Source organism: Oncorhynchus mykiss, chromosome 10 (assembly GCF_013265735.2).
Source record: "Oncorhynchus mykiss isolate Arlee chromosome 10, USDA_OmykA_1.1, whole genome shotgun sequence".
Lineage (NCBI taxonomy): Eukaryota > Metazoa > Chordata > Actinopteri > Salmoniformes > Salmonidae > Oncorhynchus > Oncorhynchus mykiss.
The window spans coordinates 26,397,205-26,423,890 of record NC_048574.1 but is presented as its reverse complement, the minus strand read 5'-3'; the positions used below and the strand labels follow the sequence as shown (position 1 = coordinate 26,423,890).

Genomic DNA, 26,686 nt, shown 5'->3' with positions numbered 1-26,686 from the left:
TGCAAAGCGGTAAGGACCAAAGTATTTTAGGCTCGCTTTCTGCAGCGCCTGAACATTCGGTTTTACTTGGTTCTTCAGTGCCATTTTGACTCCAAAATGAGAAACATTCCTGAAATTCCATGAGAGTAAAGGAACTGATCTATTGGCAAATTCCATGAGAGTAAAGGAACTGATCTATTTGGACATTTTAAGAATGATCGCAATCCTTTCATAAAAGGACCAAGTGAAGAGGGTTAACACATTCAATGCCATTGTGTAAAAAGGTTATTTGAAGATTGTGCTTTTCATTATCCTTACTGAAGCATAACATTGTCATGATGGGAACTAGACTAGTTAAAATACTTGGGTTGGCATTCTAGACATGTCTACTGGGATTAAATTCCAGTCGTTACCCATCTGAGAACCAAAAAAAGTGGCAGGGAAAAAGGAAACAAATAGACTCAGTACAAGTTGATTAACTTTTTAAAATGTTTATATCATACATAAGACCGCTTGAATATAATACAAAGGGCTTGTCCATTTAAAAAAAAATGTTTGGAACATTCTAATATACAGAGCAAGTATTGACTAGATCTTACAATCTGTGGACACAAGTATTTCTTTTCCCATGCCATTTAATCTTTACAATGCACGTCAGATGTCCTGTAACCAAACTGTTGTCAATCACTCAAAATCAGACGACTGGGGGGACAGGAAGGCAAGGGTGGCAATAAAAAGCCTGCATTCCAATTAAACAGGGAGCAGAGCAGAAATGATATTGAACACTTGGGAGTAAAAGTTGGATGTTTGTTGACGATCGTGGCTTTCACTTTCACACACACGTATCAGTAGCCCGACTGCAAATGGCCCCACGGTGGAAGCTTATGCCAATTTTAATGCACCCAAAAATAGTTCCTGTAATATATGTACATAATTGCGTATGTATTTATATATTAAAACACAGCTGTCATTCAGGTTTGTAGACACATCCACACACTATACCCTGTCTATAATATTTACGGTATGAATATCTACTCTCCTGTTAATTTAAACCCTAAAAGTTTTGCATTTGTACTGGCATTGTCAACTACTTTGGCCTGGAAGCACGGTTACCCACTGACTAATATCACAGAACTTCCACTGCATGGTCTCCACATTGACTTAAATGTACTCAAAATACCATTAGGAAAAAAGTAGTGAGTTCTAAACTTCCTTTATTAAAAAAATACAAATATATACATAAATTCTATTTCAGCTATTAAAATGGGGTTGAAAAGTAAACACCTGAAGCCTGTGATGTCATGGACCCCTTTCCTCTAGCTGTTGCAGCCCCCTTAAATTTTGCAAAGGGTACAAAACTTAGGCCAGTTCTCCCGTATCCTCAGGCATCACACGATGAGACTGGAGTAGGACACTCCAGCAGGCAGGGCTCACCTTTCACACCATTCGTCCCTACTAGTTTCCTTTTGGATTCAACCTCTATGGTGAGAGCTTCAGTCAAACATGGATTTTAGCTAATTTAGAGCAGTATCCCAGCTAAAATGTGGATGTGTACAGTGCCTCTCTGCTAGCTAGGTCAAAAAAGGTTGTTTCTAAATTGACAGGGGAAAAGGGGCACCATTTTAGCCACTGCCATGAAGACTGCCGAAAGTAGTTAAGGCAGCTTTATCCAGACAGGCACGTTTGAAACAGCCGCTGAATACCTGGTCACAAATTGAAGGATTAATGCACTGTTCACATCTTTCCTCTCCCACTTTCAACTCATGAATACGAGGACTTGCCTCAACTAACAGCAACCATACTGATACTCCGGAACCCGCAGAGTAGCAATCAGCGTTGGCATCTATTGTCCCTCAAGTCCTTGAGAACAGAAAAAAGTTATACCAATGAGAGATTTGTTTTTGATTGTTGTTTTTTGTCTTTTTAGAGAGAAAAAAACCCCTTTACAACCAATTCTGTTGAAGATTCAGCTAACAGTAAATGTACTGAGTTCAACAACAACTCCAGTTTTGCTAAAGCAATAGATTCAGCCATTTTTACTGACATTTTAAAAAGGTCTTGATACACCTTGTGTCAAAAGTGCAGAACTGCTACATTATTGGTTACAGAAATCTATGTGCTATAAAAACAGCTTTGGTACAATAAATTATCAAAAAGGGAAAATAAATTATTGTAAAATTCACAGCATAATTGTGAGGCAAAAAAGCAGTCACATAAAATTCAGCACGTTTTCATATTGAAGATGAACAGAAGACATTTTTGCAGAAGCTCTGTTGGAGGAACCACATGCTGAAGAAACAAAGAAGAGCAAGTAAAAAGTTGGAAGGGACACAGTCATAGCCAATTCCATCCATCTTGCAACAAAAATACTTTTGTGAACTTACAAAGCCCGGCAATCACTGGACCTCGCAAGTCACACGTTTTAGTTAAAGGCCTCAAATTCCCATTCTCAAAACACATTTTTTCCTACTTTTTCTTTGTTAAGAATTATGTTTGTTTTATACCCAAACTTCAAAAATAGAAAGCTATTTTCTCATTTAAACAATAATGTCCAGCTTCTTTCCCCACCCCCCACCCTTAATTTCAGAGTCCCCAAAAAACATAAGGCCAAAGAGTTATCTAAAAAACCGGACACTGCCCAAACAACTGTACTGTAGGTCTGGGGTGGCTCGGCCCTGGCCACTGCTCCTAAGTACATCTCTTGAATGTGGCCCTTTTCCAGTCCAGGGGAGGGCTAGGAGGGCCCACCTTTACTTGCCTGGGGCCTCCCAGCATGGCACTCTGCTGCACAGCTGTACATGGCTGGCCCCCGCGCAGCGCATCCACATTCCTCTCAAAGAAAGTGTGACAGACAAACCCAGCGAGATGGAAACTCCCTGTATAATGCTTCAATCCTCTGCCACTCTATGGACAGGTATACTACAAAGCAGGCTCAATGAGTTAGCCAGCCAACTTGCCTAAATATTCAGAAATAACTTATTTTAAAAAAATAAGCTTGAAATGGAAATGGTCTAATGACAACAACCTGGTTGTTTATAAAAGTTAGCTAACTCATTGATCCTGCTTTGTAGTATACACTTCATGTCTCACAGCTCACAGGTGGGATTGTACAACAGAACAGAAAAATTCAAATGAGAATATAAATCCAGAGAAAATTATTCTTGCCGAATATGGAAAAAAGTGCAAATGTGTGGATAGGAGTTTCTGGAAATGTTATGGTGCTGTAACAATTCCTTTACTAAATAGCCGTTAACAAATAATGTCTACGTCATTTTCTATCCACAGACTTCTAAACTCTCGGCTGACAATAACAAGGAATAATGCAAACCATGCAGTCAAGTGAGAGTTGTATGTGAAATGAATGGATGTTTCAGTACTGTTGTGAAGTATGTTATGCAAGAACGTTTGTAGTAAAAATCTAATTCCCTGTAAACACTGAAAATGGTGGAGCGAATAATCCCATTTGAAACCAAAGTGAAAAGAGAAACCCAAGGGTGACATGAAGAGGAGTTGGAGAAATGGTGGGCTTTGCACTGTGGTAGAGAGTAAGTGATAATCTCCCCCTCTAGTTTAAAGCAGCTTTTTGATTCTTTACGCACTCTTTTTGTTGAAATAAAAACCCACCACCTTCAAAAAAACAAAACATTCTCAGTTTAGTCACGAACTGGCGACAGAACTCTGCTGTACACAGACTCCTGCCATGGGCGACTCCTCCCTGTCTATGCCTTGTCTCATGCCCATGGGGTAGGTGGGGTGGCCCGCCATCCCAGTCTCTTGTCTGGGGTTGGAGAAGGCACCCAGTCCCATTCTGCCGTTCTGGCCAAAGTCCACGGCTGCGTTGGCAGGGAGCGGGCGCAGCTGGTAAGCCTTGTTCCCCTGGGTCCCGGTGGAGGAGGAAGATGTGGAGGAGGAGGAGGAAGACAGGGAGGTCATAGACAGGTGGCCGTGCACCACCTCCACCGCGTTCTCTGTGGAGGCACTGTTGATAGGGGAGTGGTAGAGGCGGGGCCGCGCAGGCAGGCCCTGCTGTCCATGGGGGTGGTGGGGTTGATGGTGTAAGTGATGGTGTCCGTGGTGATGGTGCTGGTGGGCGGAGGAGCTGTTGCCGGGGGCCAAGGGGTGGATGGCCTTGGGCGCCTGGGGAGGCACGTGAAAGGTGGTTTCCTGGACGGGGTGGGTCTCCACTGTCACTGTCTGCGCCCCTTTGCCACCAGCCCAGCCAACTGGGTGAGGGAGCGGCTGCCTCGCCTGACACACAACAGCAACAGTCAGTAACTCAAATGACTGATAACAGGTTATTCAACTCTGTCTGAAGAGCGACACCTATGTTTAGAAAACCCAATACTTCCCCAAGCTGTGCCTATGAGGGCTCATCCATCTCAAATGGGAGTTGAGGTAAAGGTTGTTAACCTGGGTTATAGACTACGTGACAATCTAGTGGGGGTCACTTGGCCAGGAGCAATAGTGTGTGTGTGAGACTTGCCTGTGGGCAGAGATTTTCGCAGTCCATGGCCTGCACGGCACTGAAGTGACCTCCGCTGTGCCGGTGCTGATGTGTTGGGTCCGAGCGCGCCCGCCCACTGGTGCTCGTGCCAGACGACCCTCCTGCAGAGCAGAAACACAAACAGAAATCAGTTGACATTAAATTTATGTTGAACATTTGAGACAGTTCCAATCTCCCTTAAGGCTCTGCACTACCTGCACTAATTTCCTACTGAAAAAATGTATTCCTTGGGAATCCCACAGTGTGCGAGGCTAGAGCAAACAAAGTGAACACCCCAGGGGTTCCCCAGGATTGGACTGAGAGACATGGGTCTAAGGTCACGCTAATGCTTCAAAGTGAACCTCCAGTTCTCCATGCAGCTTTGCGGCTGCGTTGCTCTCCCTACCTGAGCTGGAGGAGGTGCTGGAGGTGGTTCCAGAGGACTGGGACTGCTCCAGTGCGGGGCTGGTGGACACGCTGCTGCTCGTGTTGGTCCCCTCATCCGCAGTCTTCTTGAAGAAGCTGTGCTGCAGGGCGTAGTAGGGCTGGATGCGGCTCTTGGGGTCGTAGTCCAGCATCCGAAGGATCAGATCCTTGAACTTCAAGTACTCAGCGACAGCGTGGCCAGACTCACCCGCCCGCCGCCCCCCAGGACCCCCCGCCTCCACACCCAGGATGCTGTGCAGCTTCCGCATGCCTGGCGGCTTATACTGCGCACACACAGAACAGAGACTTTGAGGATATATACACTCACTATTGCAAAGGACATTTATGACATCACAACAACATAATTGACAGGGTGATTTGTTGAACTCACCCTTTTGGCATCTTTGGTCTTCTTTGCACCCCACGTGCTGTCCGATATCTTCTCAAAGAACTTCCTGGCCTTGGGCGCCTGGTCCAATATGTAATTGGGAGGGACACCCAGAACTTCCACTATTTTGTTAATTTGATCAATCTGAAAAATCAGAAGACCACAATTAAGAATGTCTTACCCTATTTGGCACTAACTGCGTATGAAATTGCCTGCACCTCAGTATAGGAAAAAGGACTGAGTTTAAGAGGCATGTGACACATGCCTCTTATCTACAATACAACAACTAAACTAGGTGAAAAGTGGAGTCCTGTCTCCGAGTGAAACGTTCAAAGCACCACAGCTCCCTCTGTTGGTCTTTATTAGGTTCTCACTCCCTATACTCATCTTGGTGAAGACAAAAACTGAAAATCTTTCTCACATGAGCACAATGAAGCATCACAGGTAAGCATTATCTGACAAGTTATATCATCCTAAACAAAGACTACATCTTTTCATTCCATGAGTCCTACCTCATTGGCCCCACTGAAGAGGGGCTCTCCAGTGTGCATCTCCACCAGAATGCAGCCCAGGGACCACATGTCGATGGCCAGGTCGTAAGGCATGCCCAGCAGCACCTCTGGGGAGCGGTAGAAGCGACTCTGGATGTACTGGTAGATCTGAGTGGACAGAAAGGGGTCACAGCTATTAGGACATGGCATTTTTGTTACCCTTTTCTAGCCATGCAACCCTTTCCAAAAAAGAAATTGTTTCGTATCTTTCCACATCATACTCTACCAATCCATCTATCCAATAATTAATCAATCCATTAAATAGAGAATCCATAGTGGGTCACAAAAATATCAGATTCTCCGTTTTGGTGTAAGACTTATGTAGCATAAAATTGACCATATTAACCTCCAGGAAAAACATCATCAACGTCACATCCTCATTCACCTAGCCTCTGTTAGTGATGGGGGGGACCGATACAGTTACAAATTATAATCGATACTTTGAGTACAAGATTCCAACAATTTTTTTGCTCCGTAGCTTTCGCTGCCTATCAAAAAACGCCAGTATTTTTCATCCTATATCTTGTAAACCATCTTTTTAAATAGTGAGATTTTATTTTTATCTGATAATTACAAAAATGTTCTCATGCTCTCCCTCGTCTCTCTGCCGCAAACATACAGTGCCTTCGGAAAGTACTTAGACCCCTTGATTTTTTTCCCACATTCTGTTACGTTACAGCCTTGTTCTAAAATGTATTAAATTTAAAAAATCCACATCAATCTACACACAATACCCCACAATGACAGAAATACCTTATTTACATAATAAGCATTTAGACCCTTTGCTATGAGACTGGAAATTGAGCTCAGGTGCATCCCATTTCCATTGATCATCCTTGAGATGTTTCTACAACTTGATTGGAGTCCACCTGTAGTAATTCAATTGACTGGACATGATTTGGAAAGGCACAGACCTGTCTATATAAAAAAGGTCCCACAGTTGACAGTGCATGTCAGAGCAAAAACCAAGCCATGAGGTCAAAGGCATTGTCCGTAGAGGTCCGTGGAAGAATTGTGTCCAGGGACAGATCTGGGGAAAGGTACCAAAGCATTTCTGCAGCATTGAAGGTCACCAAGAACACAATGGCCTCCATCATTCTTAAATGGAAGAAGTTTGGAACCACCAAGACTCTTCCTAGAGTTGGCCGCCCGGCCAAACTGAGCAATCGGAGGAGAAGGGGATTGGTCAGGGAGGTGACCAAAAACCTGATGGTCACTCTGACAGAACTCCAGAGTTCCTCTATGGAGACGGGAGAACCTTCCAGAAAGACAACCATCTCTGTAGCACTCCACCAATCAGGCCTTTATAGTAAAGTGGCCAGACAGAAGCCACTCCTCAGTAAAATGCACATGACAGCCCGATTGGAGTTTGCCAAAAGGCACCGAAAGGACTCTGACCATGAGAAACAAGATTCTCTGGTCTGATGAAACCAAGATGAAACTCTTTGGCCTGAATGCCAAGCATCACAACTGGAGGAAACCTGGCATCATCCATATGGTGAAGCATGGTAGTGGCAGCATCATGCTGTGGGGATGTTGTTCAGGGGCAGGGAGACTAGTTAGGATCGAGGGAAAGATGAACGGAGCAAAGTAGAGAGATCCTTGATGAAAACCTGCTCCAGACACACAGGACCTCAGACTGGGGCAAAGGCAAGGACAACGCAAGAGTGGCTTCGGAACAAGTCTCAATGACCTTGAGTGGCCCACCCAGAGCCAGGACTTGAACATCTCTGGAGAGGTCTGTACATAACTGTGCAGCGACGCGCCCCATCCAACCTGACAGAGCTTGAAAGGATCTGCAGAGACGAATGGGAGAAACTCCCCAAATACAGGTGTGCCAAGCATGTAGCGTCACACGCAAGAAGACTCGAGAATGTAATTCGCTGCCAAAGATGCTTCAAAGTACTGAGTAAAGGGTTTGAATACTTTAGTAAATGTGATATCGGCTTATTTTTTTTATAAAAGTGTAAACATTTCTAAAAAAACTGCCTGCTTTGTCATTATGGGGTATTGTGTAAAAAAAAAATGTAATCCATTAAAGTGAAGCGGCCTGAATACTTTTGGAACATCAAATCGCAATACCTATAGAATAATGAGAAATGCAATACATATCGTATCGGCACCTAAGTATTGTGAGATCCCTGGCAATTCCCAGCCCTACCCTCTGTCCCAGCTGGCAGGAGCTGCCAAAATCCACGATCTTGATGGCGCTCCTCTTGGGGTTGCACAACAGGATGTTCTCGGGCTTCAGGTCACAGTGGATGATGCTGAGCTCGGGCGTGGCCAAGAATAACAGTGCTGTGCACATTTGCTGGGCAAACTTGCGTGTGAGGTTGAGTGAGACGCCACGGAAGTTGGTGTTCCGCAGCAGGTCATACAGGTTGTAGGAGAGCATCTCAAACACCAAGCACAGGTGGCTCCGGAACATGAAGTGGCGCTTAAGGTGAACTGGAGAGAGAGAAGAGGGGACAAAAAAAAGACTAATGAGCATTTGTTTTGAGTTAGGTTGATACACTAGTGATGTTAACATATTGGATACTGATTATTGACTTGTGCATGTTAATGGACTGGTTTCCTGGACAGATTAAGCCTCATCCTGGAGTAAAAAGCCTTTTCAATTAAGGTTCTCCAAAACATTTACATATTAGTCATTTAGCAGACGCTTATCCAGAGCGACTTACACATGTTAATACTTTTTTCGTACTGGTCCCCCGTGGGAATTGAACCCAGAACCCTGGCACTGCAAGCCATGCTCTACCAACTTAGACACATCGGCACGGTCCTGTGTAGCTAGCAGGTAGATGGCACACTTCCATCAAGATGTTTTGGGGTCTTTTTGGTATTACTATAGTAAAGACTCCATCACAAAGTTGAACAGAGGTCAAATGTATGTATGTATGTATGTATGTATGTATGATGTACAGTGGGGCAAAATAGTATTTAGTCAGCCACCAATTGTGCAAGTTCTCCCACTTAAAAAGATGAGAGAGGCCTGTAATTTTCATCATAGGTACACTTCAACTATGACAGACAAAATGAGAAGAAAAAAAATCCAGAAAATCACATTAGGGACGTGTATAGGGAAAAAGGAGAATCTGGCTGTACCTATGTAGTACTTCATCTCCGTGTCATGTTTGTTCATGAGCTCGAGAAGCCGCACTTCAATCTGGGCTTGATTAAGAAAAGCCTTCTTGTTCTTGATGATCTTAATTGCCACCCACTCCTGCTCTGCACGGTCATATGCCTTTACAACCTGGAGAGAGGCAAGGCCAAACACAAACCATGTAAAAACAATGAGCCAGGCAGGAACACATGCACTAAACAGGGAGGGGGTGGGGCTCTGATTTATTACAGCCTCTTCCGTCACACACACACACACACCTGCGCGTGCTCTCTACTCGCTAGCTCTCTGCTCTCCTGCGTGTACAGCACACTCTTCCGCGCGCGCACTCTTCCAGGCACGCACACACACACATCTGTCCCATTCATACTTTCCTTGTCAATTCCTTAGCTTATAGCCTACTTTCAGAAAGCCCAAGATAGGCCTAGTTTTTTAGTTTTTTAATTTTTTAATAAGTTAAGGAAAGGATATTTGCTTGTCTGACATACGCTGCTGGCTTTGACTGACAGGTGCTTTTACTTGGTGAGTGAGTACGCTGATTCTCTATATGAATATGTTCATGCAGAAAGTTTTTTAAAGTAGCCTGTCTGGACAACATCTCTTTAATAAGAATCAAACGCTTGTAAAAGGCCTATTGTCAGTTGCTTACGCTACATTACTTCTCATTACGGCTTCCTTTCTTTGAAGAACACATGCCAATACCATCGAATGACCACAGCAGCAGGGTTTGTGGCAGTATGTGAATATTTTGGGGAAAGTGGGAGAAACCCCATCGGACTTTGTTTGAATGGTTTTGTGCATCAGAATAGGATCTGTATTAAATAGTTTTTATATGCAGAAAAGCCAACAGACAAGAACATGGTAGGCATATATTTTTATTTTGACTCCATTAATGTGTCAACATGGACATGTGACAGATTCTCTTTAACCTGGCACTTACATTTATTTTATTAATATGTATTAGTAATAACCTGAATAACAATAATGAAAGTGGCGTGATAATAACGAAGTGTAATGGCTTATTTCAAATAGGTTTTATTAAGAAGCATGTCCATGTAAATAAGTGTACAAACAGAATTGTGACTTAACCCCCAGAACGGTTATGTCGGTGACCATGTACATTGGCCTGGCCAATTACCATAACCATCATTCCAAGATCTTCACAGTCCTATCAGCGATTCCGCCACAATGTGTGAGCCTCTGGTTATATGCTCATGTATCATTTTTGAAAACACACATGTCAGGTCAATTTTAAGGACCATGTCTAGCCCTTTAAAGGCCTGGTGGTGGTTGAAACAATACCAGATGAGTTTCTGCAAAAAGGTAACTTCTCCCCTGGTGGTTGACAATACATGTATGTCATGTGACTCACTTGTCCAAACGAGCCTTTGCCTATCAAGGAGTCGATCTCGTAGCGGTCCATCCATTTCTCCCCGTTTTTGACGATGTAGTCGTAGTTGTCGTCATCATAGCCGTCGTTGAAGACCTTCCTCTCTTTCTTGTGACTGGAGTCGTCGCCCTGGACATGTTGGTGTCTCCGCTTCTTTTTTGCATAGTATACCTGCCAACAAAATGGTGTTGTTACTAGATTACCCATGTTACTAGATTACCCACCTCCCATCGGAGCCTGGGAAGTAGTTGCTAAAAGGTAGGCCCTAACCACCACTATGCAGTACAAGCTGAGATGCATGGGATGTTGTCACTATTCGATTCAAATCTTCAAGTGATCAGTGCAGGCCTGATTTTATATTATTCAGGCTTAACAGATGTGTTATTTACAAAAATTTGAATTTGAGTAGTGATTAATCCTTCAGTGCATGTTTTGTGCGAGCCCTGGCCTTGAGCGACCAGAGTTCCAGGTACAGGTGTAGTGTGTGGCGGAGGGAGAGTGGTGGAACTTACCTCATTGATGCATTTGTAGGTTTTGATCAGGTCAATAGAGAGCTTCCTCAGGGGAGACGAGGACGGGTCGCGAAAGCACTGTGGCATGCGCCTCTGTAACATGACAACATCAGGGGTCACCTTAAAACACAGACGCACCAAACACAGAGAACATCACCGTTTCAGAAACACACACACACTCACCTGCATCTGTTGTTTATGTGGCAAATGTTGCTATGCATGACATTATTTAAAAGGACAGAACAGTGTCCCACAGGGATCGATTATTGGTTTGGTTCGTTTTACTATTTACATTAGCAAAATTGGTTTATAAAAAATTAAATGCACTTGTATGCAGATGACTGTGGTGTATGCCATTACCCCCAAAGCTGACCAGGCTCTGTATTTCCCTGCAGAAAGCCTTTCTTGAACTGAAATTGGTACTAAATGGTTATTTTTCCAAATCAGGTACAAATGTATCTGCCTCATACGTACTTTGGATGGTGCCCTTATTGTTGTGTCGCCACTTATAAATATTTGGTCATCTGGATTGACAAAAAACTATCTTTCAAAAATAATGTTGATGAGGTAGTTTAGAAACAGGCACGGTCTTCTGTTAAAGAGAAGGGAAAAAAATGTAGCCCTGTAGCACTCACTTCTGTCATCATGAAGTGATTTGAGAGGCTAGTTAAGAATCATATCACCTCTATCGTACCAGAAACCCTAGACCCACTACAATTTGCATAACGCCCTAACAGATCCACAGATTACGCAATCTCCATTGCACTACACACTGCCCTATCCCGTCTGGACAAGAGGAATACCTATGTAAGAATGCTGCTCAGCCTTCAACACCATAGTGCCTGCCAAGCTCATCAATAAACTTGGGTCTGAACCCCGTCCTTTGCAACTGGGTCCTGGATTTCCTGACGGGCCAACCCCTGGTGGTGAAGTTAAGCTACAACACTTGCGCTACACTGATCCTCAACAGGGGGGTGGCCCAACATCTGTGCCTGCTTAGCCCCCTCCTGTACTCCCATGACTTTGTGGCCACGCACGTCTCCAACTCAATCAACAGTGGTAGGACTGATTACCAACAACGAAACAGGCTACAGCTTGGGGGTGAGGGCCCTGGTGAAGTGGTGCCAGGAAAATAAATTCTCCCTCAACAAAATGAAGGAGCTAATCGTGGACTTCAGAAGAAAGCAGAAGGAGCACGCCCCCATCCACATCAGCGAGACGGCAGTGGAGAGGGAGGAAAGCTTTCAAGTTCCTCGGCATCACTGACATCCTGAAATGGTCCAGCTACACAGACAGTGTGGTGAAGAAGGCACAACAGAGCCTCTACAACCTCAGGAGGCTGGAAAAAAGTATTATTGGCCACTAAGACCCTCACGAACTTCTACAGATGCATGTCCCTAATGTTTGTATACTCAGTGCATATACTGTATTCTAGTCAAGTCTCATCCTATACAACTACTGCTGTACACACCTTTTCTAGTCATATACGGTACATAATGTCTATACACACCATCACGTACACCAAGTTTACCAAACATTACGAACAGAGTATACAAAACATTAGGAACACATGGGAAAGTGTAGAGCGTGAAAAACGCAGCAGTGTTGCAGTTCTTGACACAAACCTGTGCACCTGGCACCTACCACCATACCCTGCTAAAAAGGCACACATCTATTGTCTTGCCCATTCACCCTCTGAATGGCACACATACAGTCCATGTCTTGTCTCAAGGCTTACAATTCCTTCTTTAACCCGTCTCCTCCCCTTCATCTACACTGATTGAAGTGACAATAATGGATCAAAACTTTCACCTAGTCAGTCTTGGTCATGGACAGAGCAGGTGTTCTTAATGTTTTGTACACTGTGTTCATATACATTTATATTCCGTACTCAGGTATTACGGCACTGACTCTGCTTAAATAAAGGAGAATTTGATGAGGAGGGCCTGATATCAGAAAAACACACATGGGCAGCAGCCACTGAAGTCATGGGCATGTTTGACAGCACCCTGCAGATTATTTTGGTAATAGCCATGACTGTCGTCAGTAATAAAATCAAGTGAGAAATCATCCTGTTTATTTTTAGTCCACTGTCCTGGACACGCAGGCCATAATGTTGCCTGTACGATAAGAATAACCCGTGTTCACGGCGGGTCAGGATATATTTTTAAGTGCCGTTTACTAGGAAAATCGGACAGCAAGCAGTGTTGTGTAAAGGAAGCCACAGGCCGCAGGGCTTGGGGTTAGCACCACTGTGTGCGAGTGTGTTTTGGTGTATGCGTAAGGTTGTGTGTGTGTGTATTTGTATCAATGTATGTATGAGTGTACTGTATATGGTGTGTGTAGCTGTACCTAGCGTACCTGGCTGGCAATAGACTGCTGCGCCTGCTCGCTGTGGGGCAGAGCCGGCACAGACGGGTCAGTAGTCTGTTGGTGCTGCTCACTGTACTGCTGGTGCAAATGGGGAATGGGAGCAGCCATCAGAAGCCCAGAAGCGTGGAACGAAAACAAGGGAGCAAGCTGGACAGATGAAGGTTTGCATGCTGAAGTCTCTTCTCCTGAAAGAGAGGGACATGTTAGCTTCTGATCGACACACATTCAATAGGTTGTCACAAGGCCCCATTCTCAGTTCTCAGTGTGAACCCTTGCTACTGTGTTCCTTAACATAAATGATACAACTTAAATGATGTAATTGTGGTTTGAATAAATCACTGCGTTTGTATATCAGAGCAAGTCTTAAATTAAGGATTGCATCAGTGATTATTCCATATACCATCAATCACTTCCCATTTAGCTGTAGCAATTTTGCAAGACTGCATCCTATACATGACCCAAAATGTATACACAAAAACAAGCACCAATGACCTTTCCGACAAGAAAAGAAAAGCTACAAAAAGGACAATGGCAGAGAGATTTGATGTCTGTACACTACTAGAATATTTCATCACATCCCTGCATGATGGCCAAAACTAAAAAAGCATGGCACCAGATTTGACGTTAATAATTGATTAGGAAAACTATTACAAAAGACCCAAAGCAATAGCTTCAACATTATTAATTGGGCAGAATAAAAGCACAACGATGTCAAAGGAAAGCATGCCGTGTAATAAACTGAGACATGAAAATCGGTTGAAAAAGTTATTTAACCCCTCAAATAGCCTTCTCTACACCATCATATTCTCACAGAAATGTGCAGTGTAACTCAAATGTTAGAATTTCCCCAAATGATTAAAATATAAACAAGTCTAACAAACACTTCTTTAGCACTATGACATACAGTAGGCCTTAAAGTAACTAAACTACAGAAGCTGATTAAAGAAAAGCAGATGAAAAGTGCTCCAGGGGGAAAAAGTACAAATTCAGTCCCAAATACCATTGCGTTTAAAAATGTCAATGAACTTTGAATGAATGAGGACACATTTTGGGCCTTCTACGAAACCATGATCCTCGGCTGGACTCATGGCCTATGAGACCTATGAAGGAAACCTAATATTCCAGGGAATATTCTAAAGTGGTGTGCTCAGCAATAGTTAAGCAATAACAAATGAGAACCCAGGAATTATTGTGTGAATAACTATGGGCTGTTTGAGGGCCTTATTGCTTCTATAAACCGCTTGCCAACATATTACAAATGTTATTATATTGACTAAATGAATTGTATTCTACCACCATATTATATAGCATGGGCAAAAGCCAGTTGTTAGTTCTGAGATTCTGAAGTTGTTAGCAAAACGGGCTGGTCGTTCATTCTATTTGCAATGGTTGCTATGCTAAAGTCATTGGCATGTAGCTATGCAGGCTAGCTACACAACATGACCAAAAGTATGTAGACACCTGCTCGTCGAGCAACTCATTCCAGAATCATGGGCATTAATATGGAGCTGGTCCCACCATTGCTACAATAACAGCCTCCACTCCTCTGGGAAGACTTTCCACTAGATGTTAGAACATTGCTGCAGGAACTTGCTTCCATTCAGACACAAAAACAAGATTAGTGAGGTCAGGCACTGATGTTGGGCAATTTATCCCAAAGGTGTTTGATGTAGTTTAGGTCATGGCTCTGTGAAGGCTAGTCAAGTTATTCCACACCGATATCAACAAACCATTTCTGTATGGACCTCGCTTTGTGAATGGGGGCATTGTCATGCGGAAACAGGAAAGGGCCTTCCCCAAACTGTTACCACAACTTTGGAAGCGCAGAATTGTGTAGAATGTAATTGTGTGCTATAGCGTTGATTTCCCTTCCCTGGAACTAAGGGACTAGCCCGAAGCATGAAAAACAACCCCAGGCCATTATTCCTCCTCCACTAAACTTTACAGTTGGCACTATGCATTGGGGCAGGTAGCATTCTCCTGGCATCCACCAAACCCAGATTGGTCCATCGGACTGCCAGATGGTGAAGCGTGATTCATCACTCCAGGGAGAAAACGTTTCCACTGCTCCAGAGTCCAATGGCGTTGAGCTTTACGTCACTCCAGCCGATGCTTGGCATTGCGCGTGGTGATCTTATGCTTCTGTGTGGCTGTTCATCAATGGAAACCCATTTCATGAAGCTCACAACGAACAGTTCTTGGGCTGACGTTGCTTCCAGAGGCAGTTTGGAACTCGGTAGTGAGTGTTGCAACCGAGGACAGACAATTTTACGCGCCAGGCGATTCAAGGTATCATTCTGTGAGCTTGTGTGGCCTACCACTTCGCGGCTGAGCCATTGTTGCTCCTAGACATATCCACTTCACAATAACAGCAGTTACAGTTGACCGAGGCAGCTCTAGAAGGGCAGAAATTTGACAAACTGACTTGTTGGAAAGGTGGCATCCTATGACGGTGCCACGGTGTGGCTAAAATAGCCAAATCCACAAATTTGAAGGGGTGTCCACATTCTTTTGTATATTTTGTGTACTTATCCTTTGCTAGCAAGCCAACAAACCCTTAAGAGACACCATGGAAAAATATTTAACAGGGATGAAAAGAAAGGCGGTGAGAGACGGAGATAGAGACAAACATAAGTGCAAAAAAAAACACTCCATAGCAGAGGAGCTGATACTGCCTACAGCATTAGACATGGTCTCTGTCATGCTGGATGACGCAAGTGCTGCAAAAATAAAAACTATCCCTCTGTCCAATGACACTGTCGCCAGACGTATAAATGACATTGCTAACAATCTAAAAGAACAGCTGGTAGATAAACTCAAAGACAAACGTTTTGCCTTACAGTTCAATGAAGCAACTGAGAGCAACAAAGACTGTTTGTTTATCGCTTATGTACGTTTTGACATGACAAACTCCCTGTGTGAGGATCTACTTTTTTGTAAATATGTCAGAGACAGAGCCACAGCTGAAGAGCTATTCAAAATGCTGGACTGCTTCATGACTGAGAATGGGCTAAAGTGGGAGAACTGTTTTGGTGTTTGCAGTGATGGTGCACAGACCATTGCAGGGATGAGAAAAGGACTTTGGGCACTCATCAAGAAGGCCTCACCTAATGCTGAGTGGACACACTGTGTTATACACAGAGAAGCACTGGCATCAAGGCACAAATTATACTATTTAGTCGCAGCAGAGAGTTGGGGGGGGGGGGGCGAAATGTTTACTTCTTCCTAGGGGGGGGGGGGGAATAACAGAAAATAATTGAGAAGCACTGTGCTAATGTAACATTTAAAGCATTTATGTAATAATTTATTTGAAATCTAAGCACATGAAAGGCTTCATAGGTTATAAAAGGTCATGTTAATTGACTGACATCTCATAGAACATATAAGATCCAATAAGCCTGTGTTAACCTCAGACCTTATTTTCAGCATTTATACCTAAACCTATTCTTTCCCCCATTACATTTTCCCTATATGAATTGCTGAACGAACCAGAGGTAACTCATTTACGGTTTCTAGGACTACAAGCTGGCGAGCTCTATGTTCATAAAGATAATAACTTTAATATGTTATTTTAAAATTACTTGAATATGGGAAAGGTGTAACAATTTGTATATGCAGCAGTAAGTCATTGTAATGCATTAGCAAGGTATTGGACAGTTCAGGAAAATATCAGGGAAGCTCATTAGGCATTAGGGGCCCTAGGCGAGATTTGGTTGGCCCTGGTTTAGGCAAACCAAATACTAGCCTAGTAGCATGGGGAAATGACTGGCTGGGCTGTGGGATATTGATCAATCTAATAGAACTGTTAACAGGCATTTACTGGAAAATGTGAGGATTGTGGTGCTATAACTCCCCGCTATCAACCAATTAGCATCCAGGATGCAAACAACCCGTTTTATAATCCAAAATAGCTCTTGAAATGAAATCCTAGCATACCCAGACACCACACAAACTACAAATCACAATCAATGGCCCCTAGTTGCTTTGTAAAGATGAACTGTGACGTTCTTTGTCCTTTTGCACAGAGAGTTGCTCCTTGGCCAGTGGCATGCAGGGTGAAATCAGATCACAAAAAAGCAGCAGCACCTGTCAGCGTCTAAAGTGTCCTACAGCGCAGCGCGACTCGGAGTCTGCTCACCCTCAGATCAGGTTTCATCCCAAACAGTACAAACCCAGAGGACACAGCCCACACAGTCATGCTTTTGTCACACGGATGTTCTTGATAACATTCCGGATGGTCTCTCAATTAGCTGGCGAGATTTGCCAGTAAAAGTAAATGGAATGATCAGCAGTCAGTTACACCGCAAAATAAAACATAAGGCACATGTAGCGAGTTCTGTGCATGAAGCTCATTTTTTTGTCAGGGTAACTGAAGGGGCGGAGGTATCTTTGATCATGCTTGGCGAAATCAAAAGACTAGAGGGGGGCTGTGGAGGCTCTCATTGAGTGTACCCTCTCAGTCTGGGTCGTCTGCTGGCTAGTGACTCAGCATCATGATGGGAGCATCAGCCAAAGTCAGGCCTGCCTCCCTACCTTTTACTTACCATTCCACCACCTCACACTGAGAAACCACTGCGTCATCACACACACACACAACTCCTTCCCAAATACTGCTCTGGCAGCATAGTCGAGAGAGCGAGACAAGCGAACACAATGCTATATTCCCTTAAATCCCTGGGTAACATCATCTTTCAACGCATCACTCTGGATTATATTTTTCTAATCCCTGCTGCTGCAATTACTATTCAGTTTCCCCATTGCTGTAGAGAAGGAAATTAAAGCACTGCAAAAAACTCTAAATGATAGACTGAAGCAACGTTTAAAAAAGCAGATTTAACAGTCATGCTTTTATCAAGTATATGCTTTCTGACTAGTGACTAGACCTCACTGAATCAAGAAGCTATTCCAAAAGAATAATGATTGGCGTGAACATTGCATCAAATTACCCCAACCACACAAATTCTACAATTGTACTCTTCAATCAATGACCATGTTAGGGTCAAATTTGAATAACAGTATATTCAAATTTTTGGACAATAACGATATTGGCCATTTAGCAACAAAATAATGTTGAGTTCAAGACATTACTTTTCGCATTGATAGTTTGAAAGCAACAGAGTGGCATTTACTACAAAAACAGGCAGCTAGCATCTATGCTAATTGTTAGCATGTTTGTATTCAAGAGAATGCATGCCTACTAATATGCACAGATGGTCATGTTAAGGTTAAAATCCCTTTCACAGCTCCATCCTTGTAATATCCCCAAAATGTTCAACTTTGTGTGTGACATGGACAGGCACAATGCACGAAAATGCTGTAATACCTACAAAACTTCCAGTGGAATCTCTCAAAATTATAGATATTACGTAGACTAAACAGCACAAGGTAATCACGAACTTCAGTAATCCAAACTAATTTTGACTAACTGCTGAATGTGCACATAAAATCTGTTTGATCAATCAACAACAGCCTGAGAGTGATTTTGAAAAATGTAAATAATAAATTAGTGAAATGTTTTACCATTTATTCCAGATACCAACCAAGATTGAGGGTCCACAATACTTGGAGGGGCTGGCACAATATGGTATGCCAGATGAATGCTGGGCCCTCATACCGTCACGGTCACCTAATCACCCCCAGCATACAATTGGCTCAAATCATCACCCCTCCCCTCCCCTGTAACTATTCCCCGGGTCGTTGATGTAAATGACAATGTCTTCTCAGTCAACTTATTTGGTAAAATAAGAGTTAAAAAATAAAATAATAATTAACCAAATTATTTGGCTGTTAGTTTAAGATCTAGATTTTTTTTACAAATCTCTTTAACATCTAAAAATACTTAAGTGATTAGTCTTCAATAACGAATTAGGCTAGCCAAAAGGAAAATAAATATATCCCATAGAAGATGGACAACTTGCTAACAATTCAATATTCACAGTGGTTCCCCTATATGCATTTAGCAACATTTTAAAATCATGGCCGCCACTGACTAAGGACCATAGCTTTAAAAAAAATCTTGAGTTGAAGCAAAAATACATTACACACAAAATCACAGAAATACTTTTTTATATATATATATATATATATATATAAGTCATTTATATATGATCAAAAGGCACCTAAAAAATATTTAACCAATTTGATAATTTATTCACAGGTTACTTTTAGGAGAATTCTGTGGTTTGGCACATTCTCCAAAATAATATTGGTGCTTTTGACTAAGCACACTTGATCAGCTGTCTACTAAAATCATTCACACATAGTATAAATCTAATGTCTGATCACATGTAAATACATGTATAATTCAAAACAAAAAAAAGGCATGTACACATGCACCTGGCAATCAAAAATGACAACTTGTGTAAATTATCCACACACCAAAAAATCCCACTTGCAGATTATCTATGGTCGTATTTACACAACATATTCTAAACGGGCAATTCCTAACTGCATTATTTTAAAATGGAATAAGGCGAATAAGTAGTAGTAGCTAAAATAGACATTCCAGTTGCATCAGTTGTTTTACTTGACGGATTCAAACAAGCAGTGAAAACAAGGCTATAGCCCTGTAATCAAATCTTCTCAGTTCTATTTTGAAATCTCAGTCTGCCCACAGTGAACGGGAATTCTGCAGATCATTAAGTACTCATTTATCAACAGCTTTCATTAGACAACACAACGTAGCAGAATCACAGAGTAACCACCCTTCTGAACCCCAGCAACAGTACCTAATTAGCATAGCCTACCACCAGGAAGAATGTGCGATTGGCGTGTGCTATCTCTGGCTTGCCCAATCAGAAGACAGTATGCAAATAAGACAAATAACCTACATTTGTTGCCAGGGCAGAGCTCCACTCTATTGTCCAATAGGAAAATAAGTAATGAACAAGAAATTAAATTTCACTTTGTCACATTTCCAAGCTGTTTTTAACACATTATTTGCTGAACGAAATGTATGCAGTATATTAAAACCTGGAGCCAGTATCTGCAAGAACAGAGCTCTAACAAACTTCCAGCCTAAGATAAGGGAGTGGAGCCTAATACCACAACTGTGATGGGAAAGAATGACATTATTTTTGATTATTTTCTGATAAAATGAATTTGGTAATTAGAATTAAATTATATTTAGAGAAAAAAATCTAGAGTTGATACCAGACCGCAATGTAGGCTATTTCCTTTGGACAATATATCATGAATAACGTTTTTAAATAATACAATAGAAGTTTATTTGAGGAGTACACATTTTAAATAATTTCCTATTAACTTTTAGTTAGGGCTATTGTTCTTTTTAAGAGAGGGGAGCATTTTGGACTGCGCCAATACAATCTCTGCAAAAGTCATATCAGCTTTTTAATGCACAATTTAACGCTCTCTTAGTTGATTTTACTAGACCGCATGAGTATGCGGTTGGGAAATCCAACCAGGCTGAGACAGCAAATTTACAATTGCTATTACAGTAAACTGGAACACCAATTTCTCCTTGACAAGCAGGTGTACTCTCGCAACAAAAAAAATAAGAAAAAGTGAGGCCATGTCTTTTCCCTCAAAACTGTGCCGAAGATCAGTGGCAACTAAAGTGGAGTTGACTAACAGTCCCCCAGAGGTCAATTGAAACTATAGCTACATCAGTTTTAATTGATTCATAAATCACAGGAGGTATCATAATTACACAAATGACAGCCTTAAGACTCAAACCTGGTCAAGTATGGGTAGCCACAGCCCAATATGGCGATGGGAGAAAGGGTGTGTCAAAAGGAGTTGGTGTATGGAACGCAAATAAGCTAATTGGGCAGATTTGATGCCACTCAAGACCGATTTTGTTTGACTGATTGGGCTGCACGAGTCGATAAGGCGGCAATCAGTGCTGTATTGATGTGACTGCCGAACTGCTTTCTACTGGCTATTCAAATCAAATTGTATTGGTCACACACGTTTAGCAGACTTTATTGTGGGTGTAGGGAAATGCTTGTGTTTCTAGCTCCAACAGTGCAGCAACATCTAACAATTTCGCAACAATACACACAAATCTAAAAGTAAAGGAATTATATTAAACATTTTGATGAGCAATGTCGGAGCGACATGGACTAAAATACAGTAAAATAGAATACAGTATATAGATATATGAGATGGTTACATATTTTGTATAACTCATTACTAAAGTGACTAGTGTTCCATGTGGCCAGTGATTTCAAGACTATTTATATGGGGCAGCAGCCTAAGGTGCTAGCGATGGCAAGTTTAAAGGTCGTGTCGGCGGCAGTAGCTAACGTGGACATTTTTTCCCCTCCCATTATTTTATTTAAAGTAGGAGAGCAGCCTGCACAATAAATACATACTGATAACTATCCCTATCCAAGATGGCGTAGCAGTTCAGATGTCTTCGACTTGTTGTGTCCGTGTATAAATAGATTTCTTTCCTTAGTATATATTCCGTAGATATTTTTTTCTATTTTAACCTCAGTTTCAACATACTCTCCTGGAACCCGCCTCACCCAATGTGGTATGGATCTGCTATGTTCTATACTTTAGAACCCCCAACAGAAGCTAACCAGCTAACTAGTTACTAGCTAACAGTCAGTTAGCCACGGCTAGCGGTCATCAGCTAACCTTAGCCTGGTCAACTCCTGCCAGTCTGCACAGCACAGGGTAGCCTAGTGGTTAGAGCGTTGGACTAGTAACCGTAAGGTTGCAAGTTCAAATCCCTGAGCTGACAAGGTACAAATTTGTCATTCTGCCCCTGAACAGGCAGTTAACCCACTGTTCCTAGGCAGTCATTGAAAATAAGAATTTGTTCTTAACTGACTTGCCTAGTTAAATAAAAAATTAAAAAACCCAGAGCTTACCGGACTGCTCTTTCTCCACATCTCCGGTTTCTTACCCCAAGCTTTGAACCTTTTCCCCTGAATCATCGCAGCTACCTAGCAAGCAAGCACCAGTGAGCCTGGAAATAGCATTGTGCTAGGCCCATCCCCCGGCTAGCTGAAGAGGTCCATCAGCCACTCCTTGGGCTACAATACATATTTTGCCAATTGGCCTGGACCCCTTTTACTGCCGACACAGAGTCCCGCCGATTCCACCACGACTGGTCTACCGACGTAACCCGCCCAAGGGTGTCAACAGGCTCCTCCGTCGCGACGTCCCCTGAAGGCCCATCCGCAGCCCGCTAGCTGTCTAGAGCATATCGGACTGCTAGCTGAAGAGGACCATCAGCCAATTTCTTGGGCTACAATACCTATTTTGCCAATTTCCCTGGACCCTTACTATGCACTTGTCGGCCTCGAGGTAATGTTCCAAAACAGTCTGGGACAGTTGTGGGATGCGATAGATCCCAAATACATACAACCACAAGCATTAAAAAAAACATAATGCAATGTGGCTGACGCAACAGATCAGAACGTTTTGCTTAACATTTTGATAAACTATTAGGCTAGTTCTTCACATTATAAGAGCAGGAATGCGCACATGGTAGTAGGCTATAAGTGTGAATGTTCCATTAGAGGAAAATCCCATTATCAAAAGTGACCGCAAATGTAATTATGCATGCAATGCATTCTTCATTATAAAAGGTGTATTTTTATGGTGAAAATGTTCTTCCCCAAACTTGAAACTCGCTCGCTGCTTACACACACGTTAGGCTCTACACTAGAAGTTATTTGGCCACTTTAGTTGTGATATAAACCTTATTAAAAAACATATAGGCCTATGGGCTAAGCTACATGAGGTGTGTGACTATGATTCGAATGAGTTTCAAAAATACTTTATGCTGGGCATCATTTACAAGTGATACTATATAATTCACAAGTGATAGGCTAATATTGTCACCCATCAGAATATTCTTGATATAATCTTGTCTTTACATATACTCAATAATACATGATTTAGAATGGACCATTATTCTGCACCTGTATCAAAACATGTCATCTATGCACTTAAATAACGAATCAAGGACGCTTTGCCCCATGGTTTATTTTCATGCCAGCCAGGTAGGCTATACTCCAGTTGTAAATATAAGCAATGTGCTTAACTTTTTATGGCTGCAGGGGCAGTATTGCGTAGCTTGGATGAAAAGGTGCATTGTAAACGGACAGCTCCTCAGTCTCAGTTGCTAATATATGCATATTATCATTAGTATTGGATAGAAAACTCTCTCAAGTTTCCAAAACTGTCAAAATATTGTCTGTGAGTATAACAGAACTGATATTGCAGGCGAAACCCTGAGGAAAATCAAAAGAGGAAGTGGCTTCTATTTTGAAAACTCCATGTTCCATAGCCTCCCTTTGCTGGATATGAACCAGATTCCTTTTCCTATCGCTTCCTCAAGGTGTCAACAGTCTTCAGACATAGTTTCAGGCTTTTATTTTGAAAAATGAGAGAACGATAACATTGCGTCAAGTGGTCACATGAGTTTCGCTCATACAACAGAATTTGGACAGCCATCGTTTTCCCTTCTCCTACTGTGAAAGACATTTGCGGTTGATATATTATCGATTATATATTTTAAAACAACCTGAGGTTTGATTATAAAAAAAACATTTGACATGTTTCTGTGGACATTGTGGAAACTATTTGGAAGTTTCATCTGCGCTGTCGTGACCGCTCTTTCCTGTGGATTTCTGAACATAACGCGACAAACAAACAGAGGTATTTTGGATCTAAAAAATTATCTTTGTGTAACTGGGAGTCTCGTGAGTAAAAACATCCGAAGATCAAAAGGTAAACGATTAATTTGATTGCTTTTCTGATTTTCGTGACAGAGCTACATGATGCTAAGTGTACTTAATGGTTTATCGTGCGATCAATAAACTTACACAAACGCTTGGATTGCTTTCGCTGTAAAGCATAATTTCTAAATCTGACACGACAGGTGGATTAACAAAAGGCTAAGCTGTGTTTTCCTATATTGCACTTGTGATTTCATAAATATTTACTGTATGTAGCGCTATGCTATTCAGCGGTTGTTGATGACACTTATCCCGATATCGGGATTGCAGCCATAAATTAATATTAGGAAAGTTGAGAAATAAATAAATAAATAAATATAGTAGGCCTAGCCTATGGAAGCTGATGGGATCCTCTTTTTATTAGAGGCCATAACTCAGTCCTCCCGCAATTGCATAGCCTATAGAAATGTTGAGCAACATGAGCTCATGGGCTCTCACGAAGTGTTTGATTAGATTTTGGAATACATTTGCATTGTCAGAGTGATTGGTGACAGTAGAGTAGAGGTCGACCGATAAATCGGAATGGCCGATTAATTAGGACCGATTTCAAGTTTTCATAACAATCGGAAATCTGTATTTTTGGGCACCGATTTTTTTATACCTTTATTTAACTAGGCAAGTCAGTTAAGAACACATTCTTATTTTCAATGACGACAGATTTTCACCTTGTCAGCTCGGGGGATCCAATCTTGCAACATTACAGTTAACTAGTCCAACACTAACCACCTGCCTCTCATAGCACTCCACGAGGAGCCTGCCTGTTACGCGAATGCAGTAAGAAACCAAGGTAAGTTGCTAGCTAGCATTAAACTTACCTTATAAAAAACAATCAATCATAATCACTAGTTATAACTACAAATGGTTGATGATATTACTAGTTTATCTAGCGTGTCCCGCGTTGCATATAATCGATGCAACGCTGGGGGATGATTTAACAAAAGCGCATTTGCGAAAAAAAACACAATCGTTGGACGACTGTACCTAACCATAAACACCAATGCCTTTCTTAAAATCTATACACAGAAGTATATATTTTTTAAACCTGCATATTTAGCTAAATAATGGCTTGTGTAACCGATATGAAATGCCTGGCTAGTTGGCTGGGGGTGCGCTAATAGCGTTTCAAACGTCACTCACTGAGACTTGGAGTAGTTATTCCTCTTCCCCGCAGCTTTTGTGGAGCGATGGGTAGCGCTGCTTCGAGTGTGGCTGTTGTCTATGTGTTCCTGGTTCGAGCCCAGGTAGGGGCAAGGAGAGGGACGGAAGCTATACTGTTACACTGGAAATACTATAGTGCCTATAAGAACATCCAATAGTCAAAAGGTATATGAAATACAAATGGTATAGAGAGAAATAGTCCTATAAATACTATATTAACTACAACCTAAAACCTCTTACCTTGGAATATTGAAGTCTCATGTTAAAAGGAACCACCAAATGTCATATGTTCTCATGTTCTGAGCAAGGAACTCAAACGTTAGCTTTTTTACATGGCACATATTGCACTTTTACTTCTCCAACACTTTGTTTTTGCATTATTTAAACCAAATTGAACATGTTTATTTATTTAAGGCTAAATTGATTTTATTGATGTATTATATTAGGTTAACATAATTTTTCATTCAGTATTGATGTTACAAATAAATTATTTTAAATTAAAACATTTGTATATTTATATTTTATTATTATTTAATATTATATTTTATTTGTATTATTATAAAAAATAAATTAAAAAACGGCCGATTATTCGGCCGTTTTTTTATTTATTTTTTATAATAATACAAATAAAATAAAAATTATATATATATATATATATATATATATATATATATATATATTTTTTTTTAAATATGATTTTTTAAACATTTTTTTTTAATTTAAAATCGGCCGATTAATCGGTATGGGCTTTTTTGGTCCTCCAATAATCGGTATCGACGTTGAAAAATCATAATCGGTCGACCTCTATTCTGTAGTGCACGTGATGGGTGAGTTTGCAAAACAAATGCCCATGAGATTGATACAAGTCATCATGATAATTTTGCCAAGTAGGCCTACTTTGTAGTCAACATTTAATAGGGACGTTTTTTTTTGTGAAAGCCTTTATACATGACTGTTTCCTCATGCTAACTGGCTACACAAAACAATGGCTTATTCCCTTACCGTAGGCTACTTCTTCAGAATGTTTGCAGAAAATATGAAATCACTGATGTATTACTAGAAAAGTAGTGAAGTGATTTCAATGACAGTCCACCACAACATACCAGAATCTCCTAATTAGCAAAGGGCAGTCTGTTAAATTTCATTGTGTATTAAAAACACAGTTTGAGATCCGAGGATATTCCTCAATTGGTTTGAATTGGGGATTGAGCTTCATGAGAAAATGTTGAACTGGGTAGAAACAGGAGGTAAGGAGGGCAGGACTTGAGAAAAGTATACAATTCTATTTAAAAATAGACATTCGATCAAATAGTCATGGAACCTCAACCGATCATGATGGAGCAAATAAAGGTTAAACCTAGATACATTTTAAAACCATTCCAACATTGCTGCAGCAACATCCGTTCACATGCACACGTGTGACCTGGGTAGAAGAACCACTCAAACAGACTTGATCTAGCTAATGTTGTAGTCGATAGACTTAAATTATTTATTTTGCTTTACAAGCACTTTGAGATTCTGTCTAATGAAAAGAGCTATAAAGGTTTAATAAATTATATGTGTAAGTGCACAAGCCATTCTCAT

At 41.5% G+C, this 26,686-nt stretch overlaps 1 protein-coding gene across 11 annotated transcripts in view; it reads right to left on the bottom strand.

Annotated features, from left to right (window-relative positions):
- Positions 1 to 454: 454 nt before the first annotated feature.
- Positions 455 to 26,686, bottom strand: part of LOC110533558 (dual specificity tyrosine-phosphorylation-regulated kinase 1A) — a 55,292-nt gene continuing 29,060 nt past the window's right edge. For 6 of the 11 annotated variants that reach the window (XM_036989965.1, XM_036989964.1, XM_036989968.1 and 3 more), the window contains 10 exons: positions 13,212 to 13,408; positions 10,851 to 10,970; positions 10,321 to 10,509; positions 8,933 to 9,080; positions 7,989 to 8,275; positions 5,789 to 5,935; positions 5,280 to 5,420; positions 4,869 to 5,172; positions 4,463 to 4,584; positions 3,637 to 4,227 (listed from right to left, as the gene is read on the bottom strand). In XM_036989965.1, coding sequence (XP_036845860.1) covers positions 3,637 to 4,227; positions 4,463 to 4,584; positions 4,869 to 5,172; positions 5,280 to 5,420; positions 5,789 to 5,935; positions 7,989 to 8,275; positions 8,933 to 9,080; positions 10,321 to 10,509; positions 10,851 to 10,970; positions 13,212 to 13,408 — 2,246 coding nt within the window. Of the gene's footprint in view, positions 4,228 to 4,462; positions 4,585 to 4,868; positions 5,173 to 5,279; positions 5,421 to 5,788; positions 5,936 to 7,988; positions 8,276 to 8,932; positions 9,081 to 10,320; positions 10,510 to 10,850; positions 10,971 to 13,211; positions 13,409 to 26,686 lie in introns of all 11 variants that reach the window. The other 5 variants (XM_036989966.1, XM_021617887.2, XM_021617886.2 and 2 more) reach the window with 2 other exon arrangements.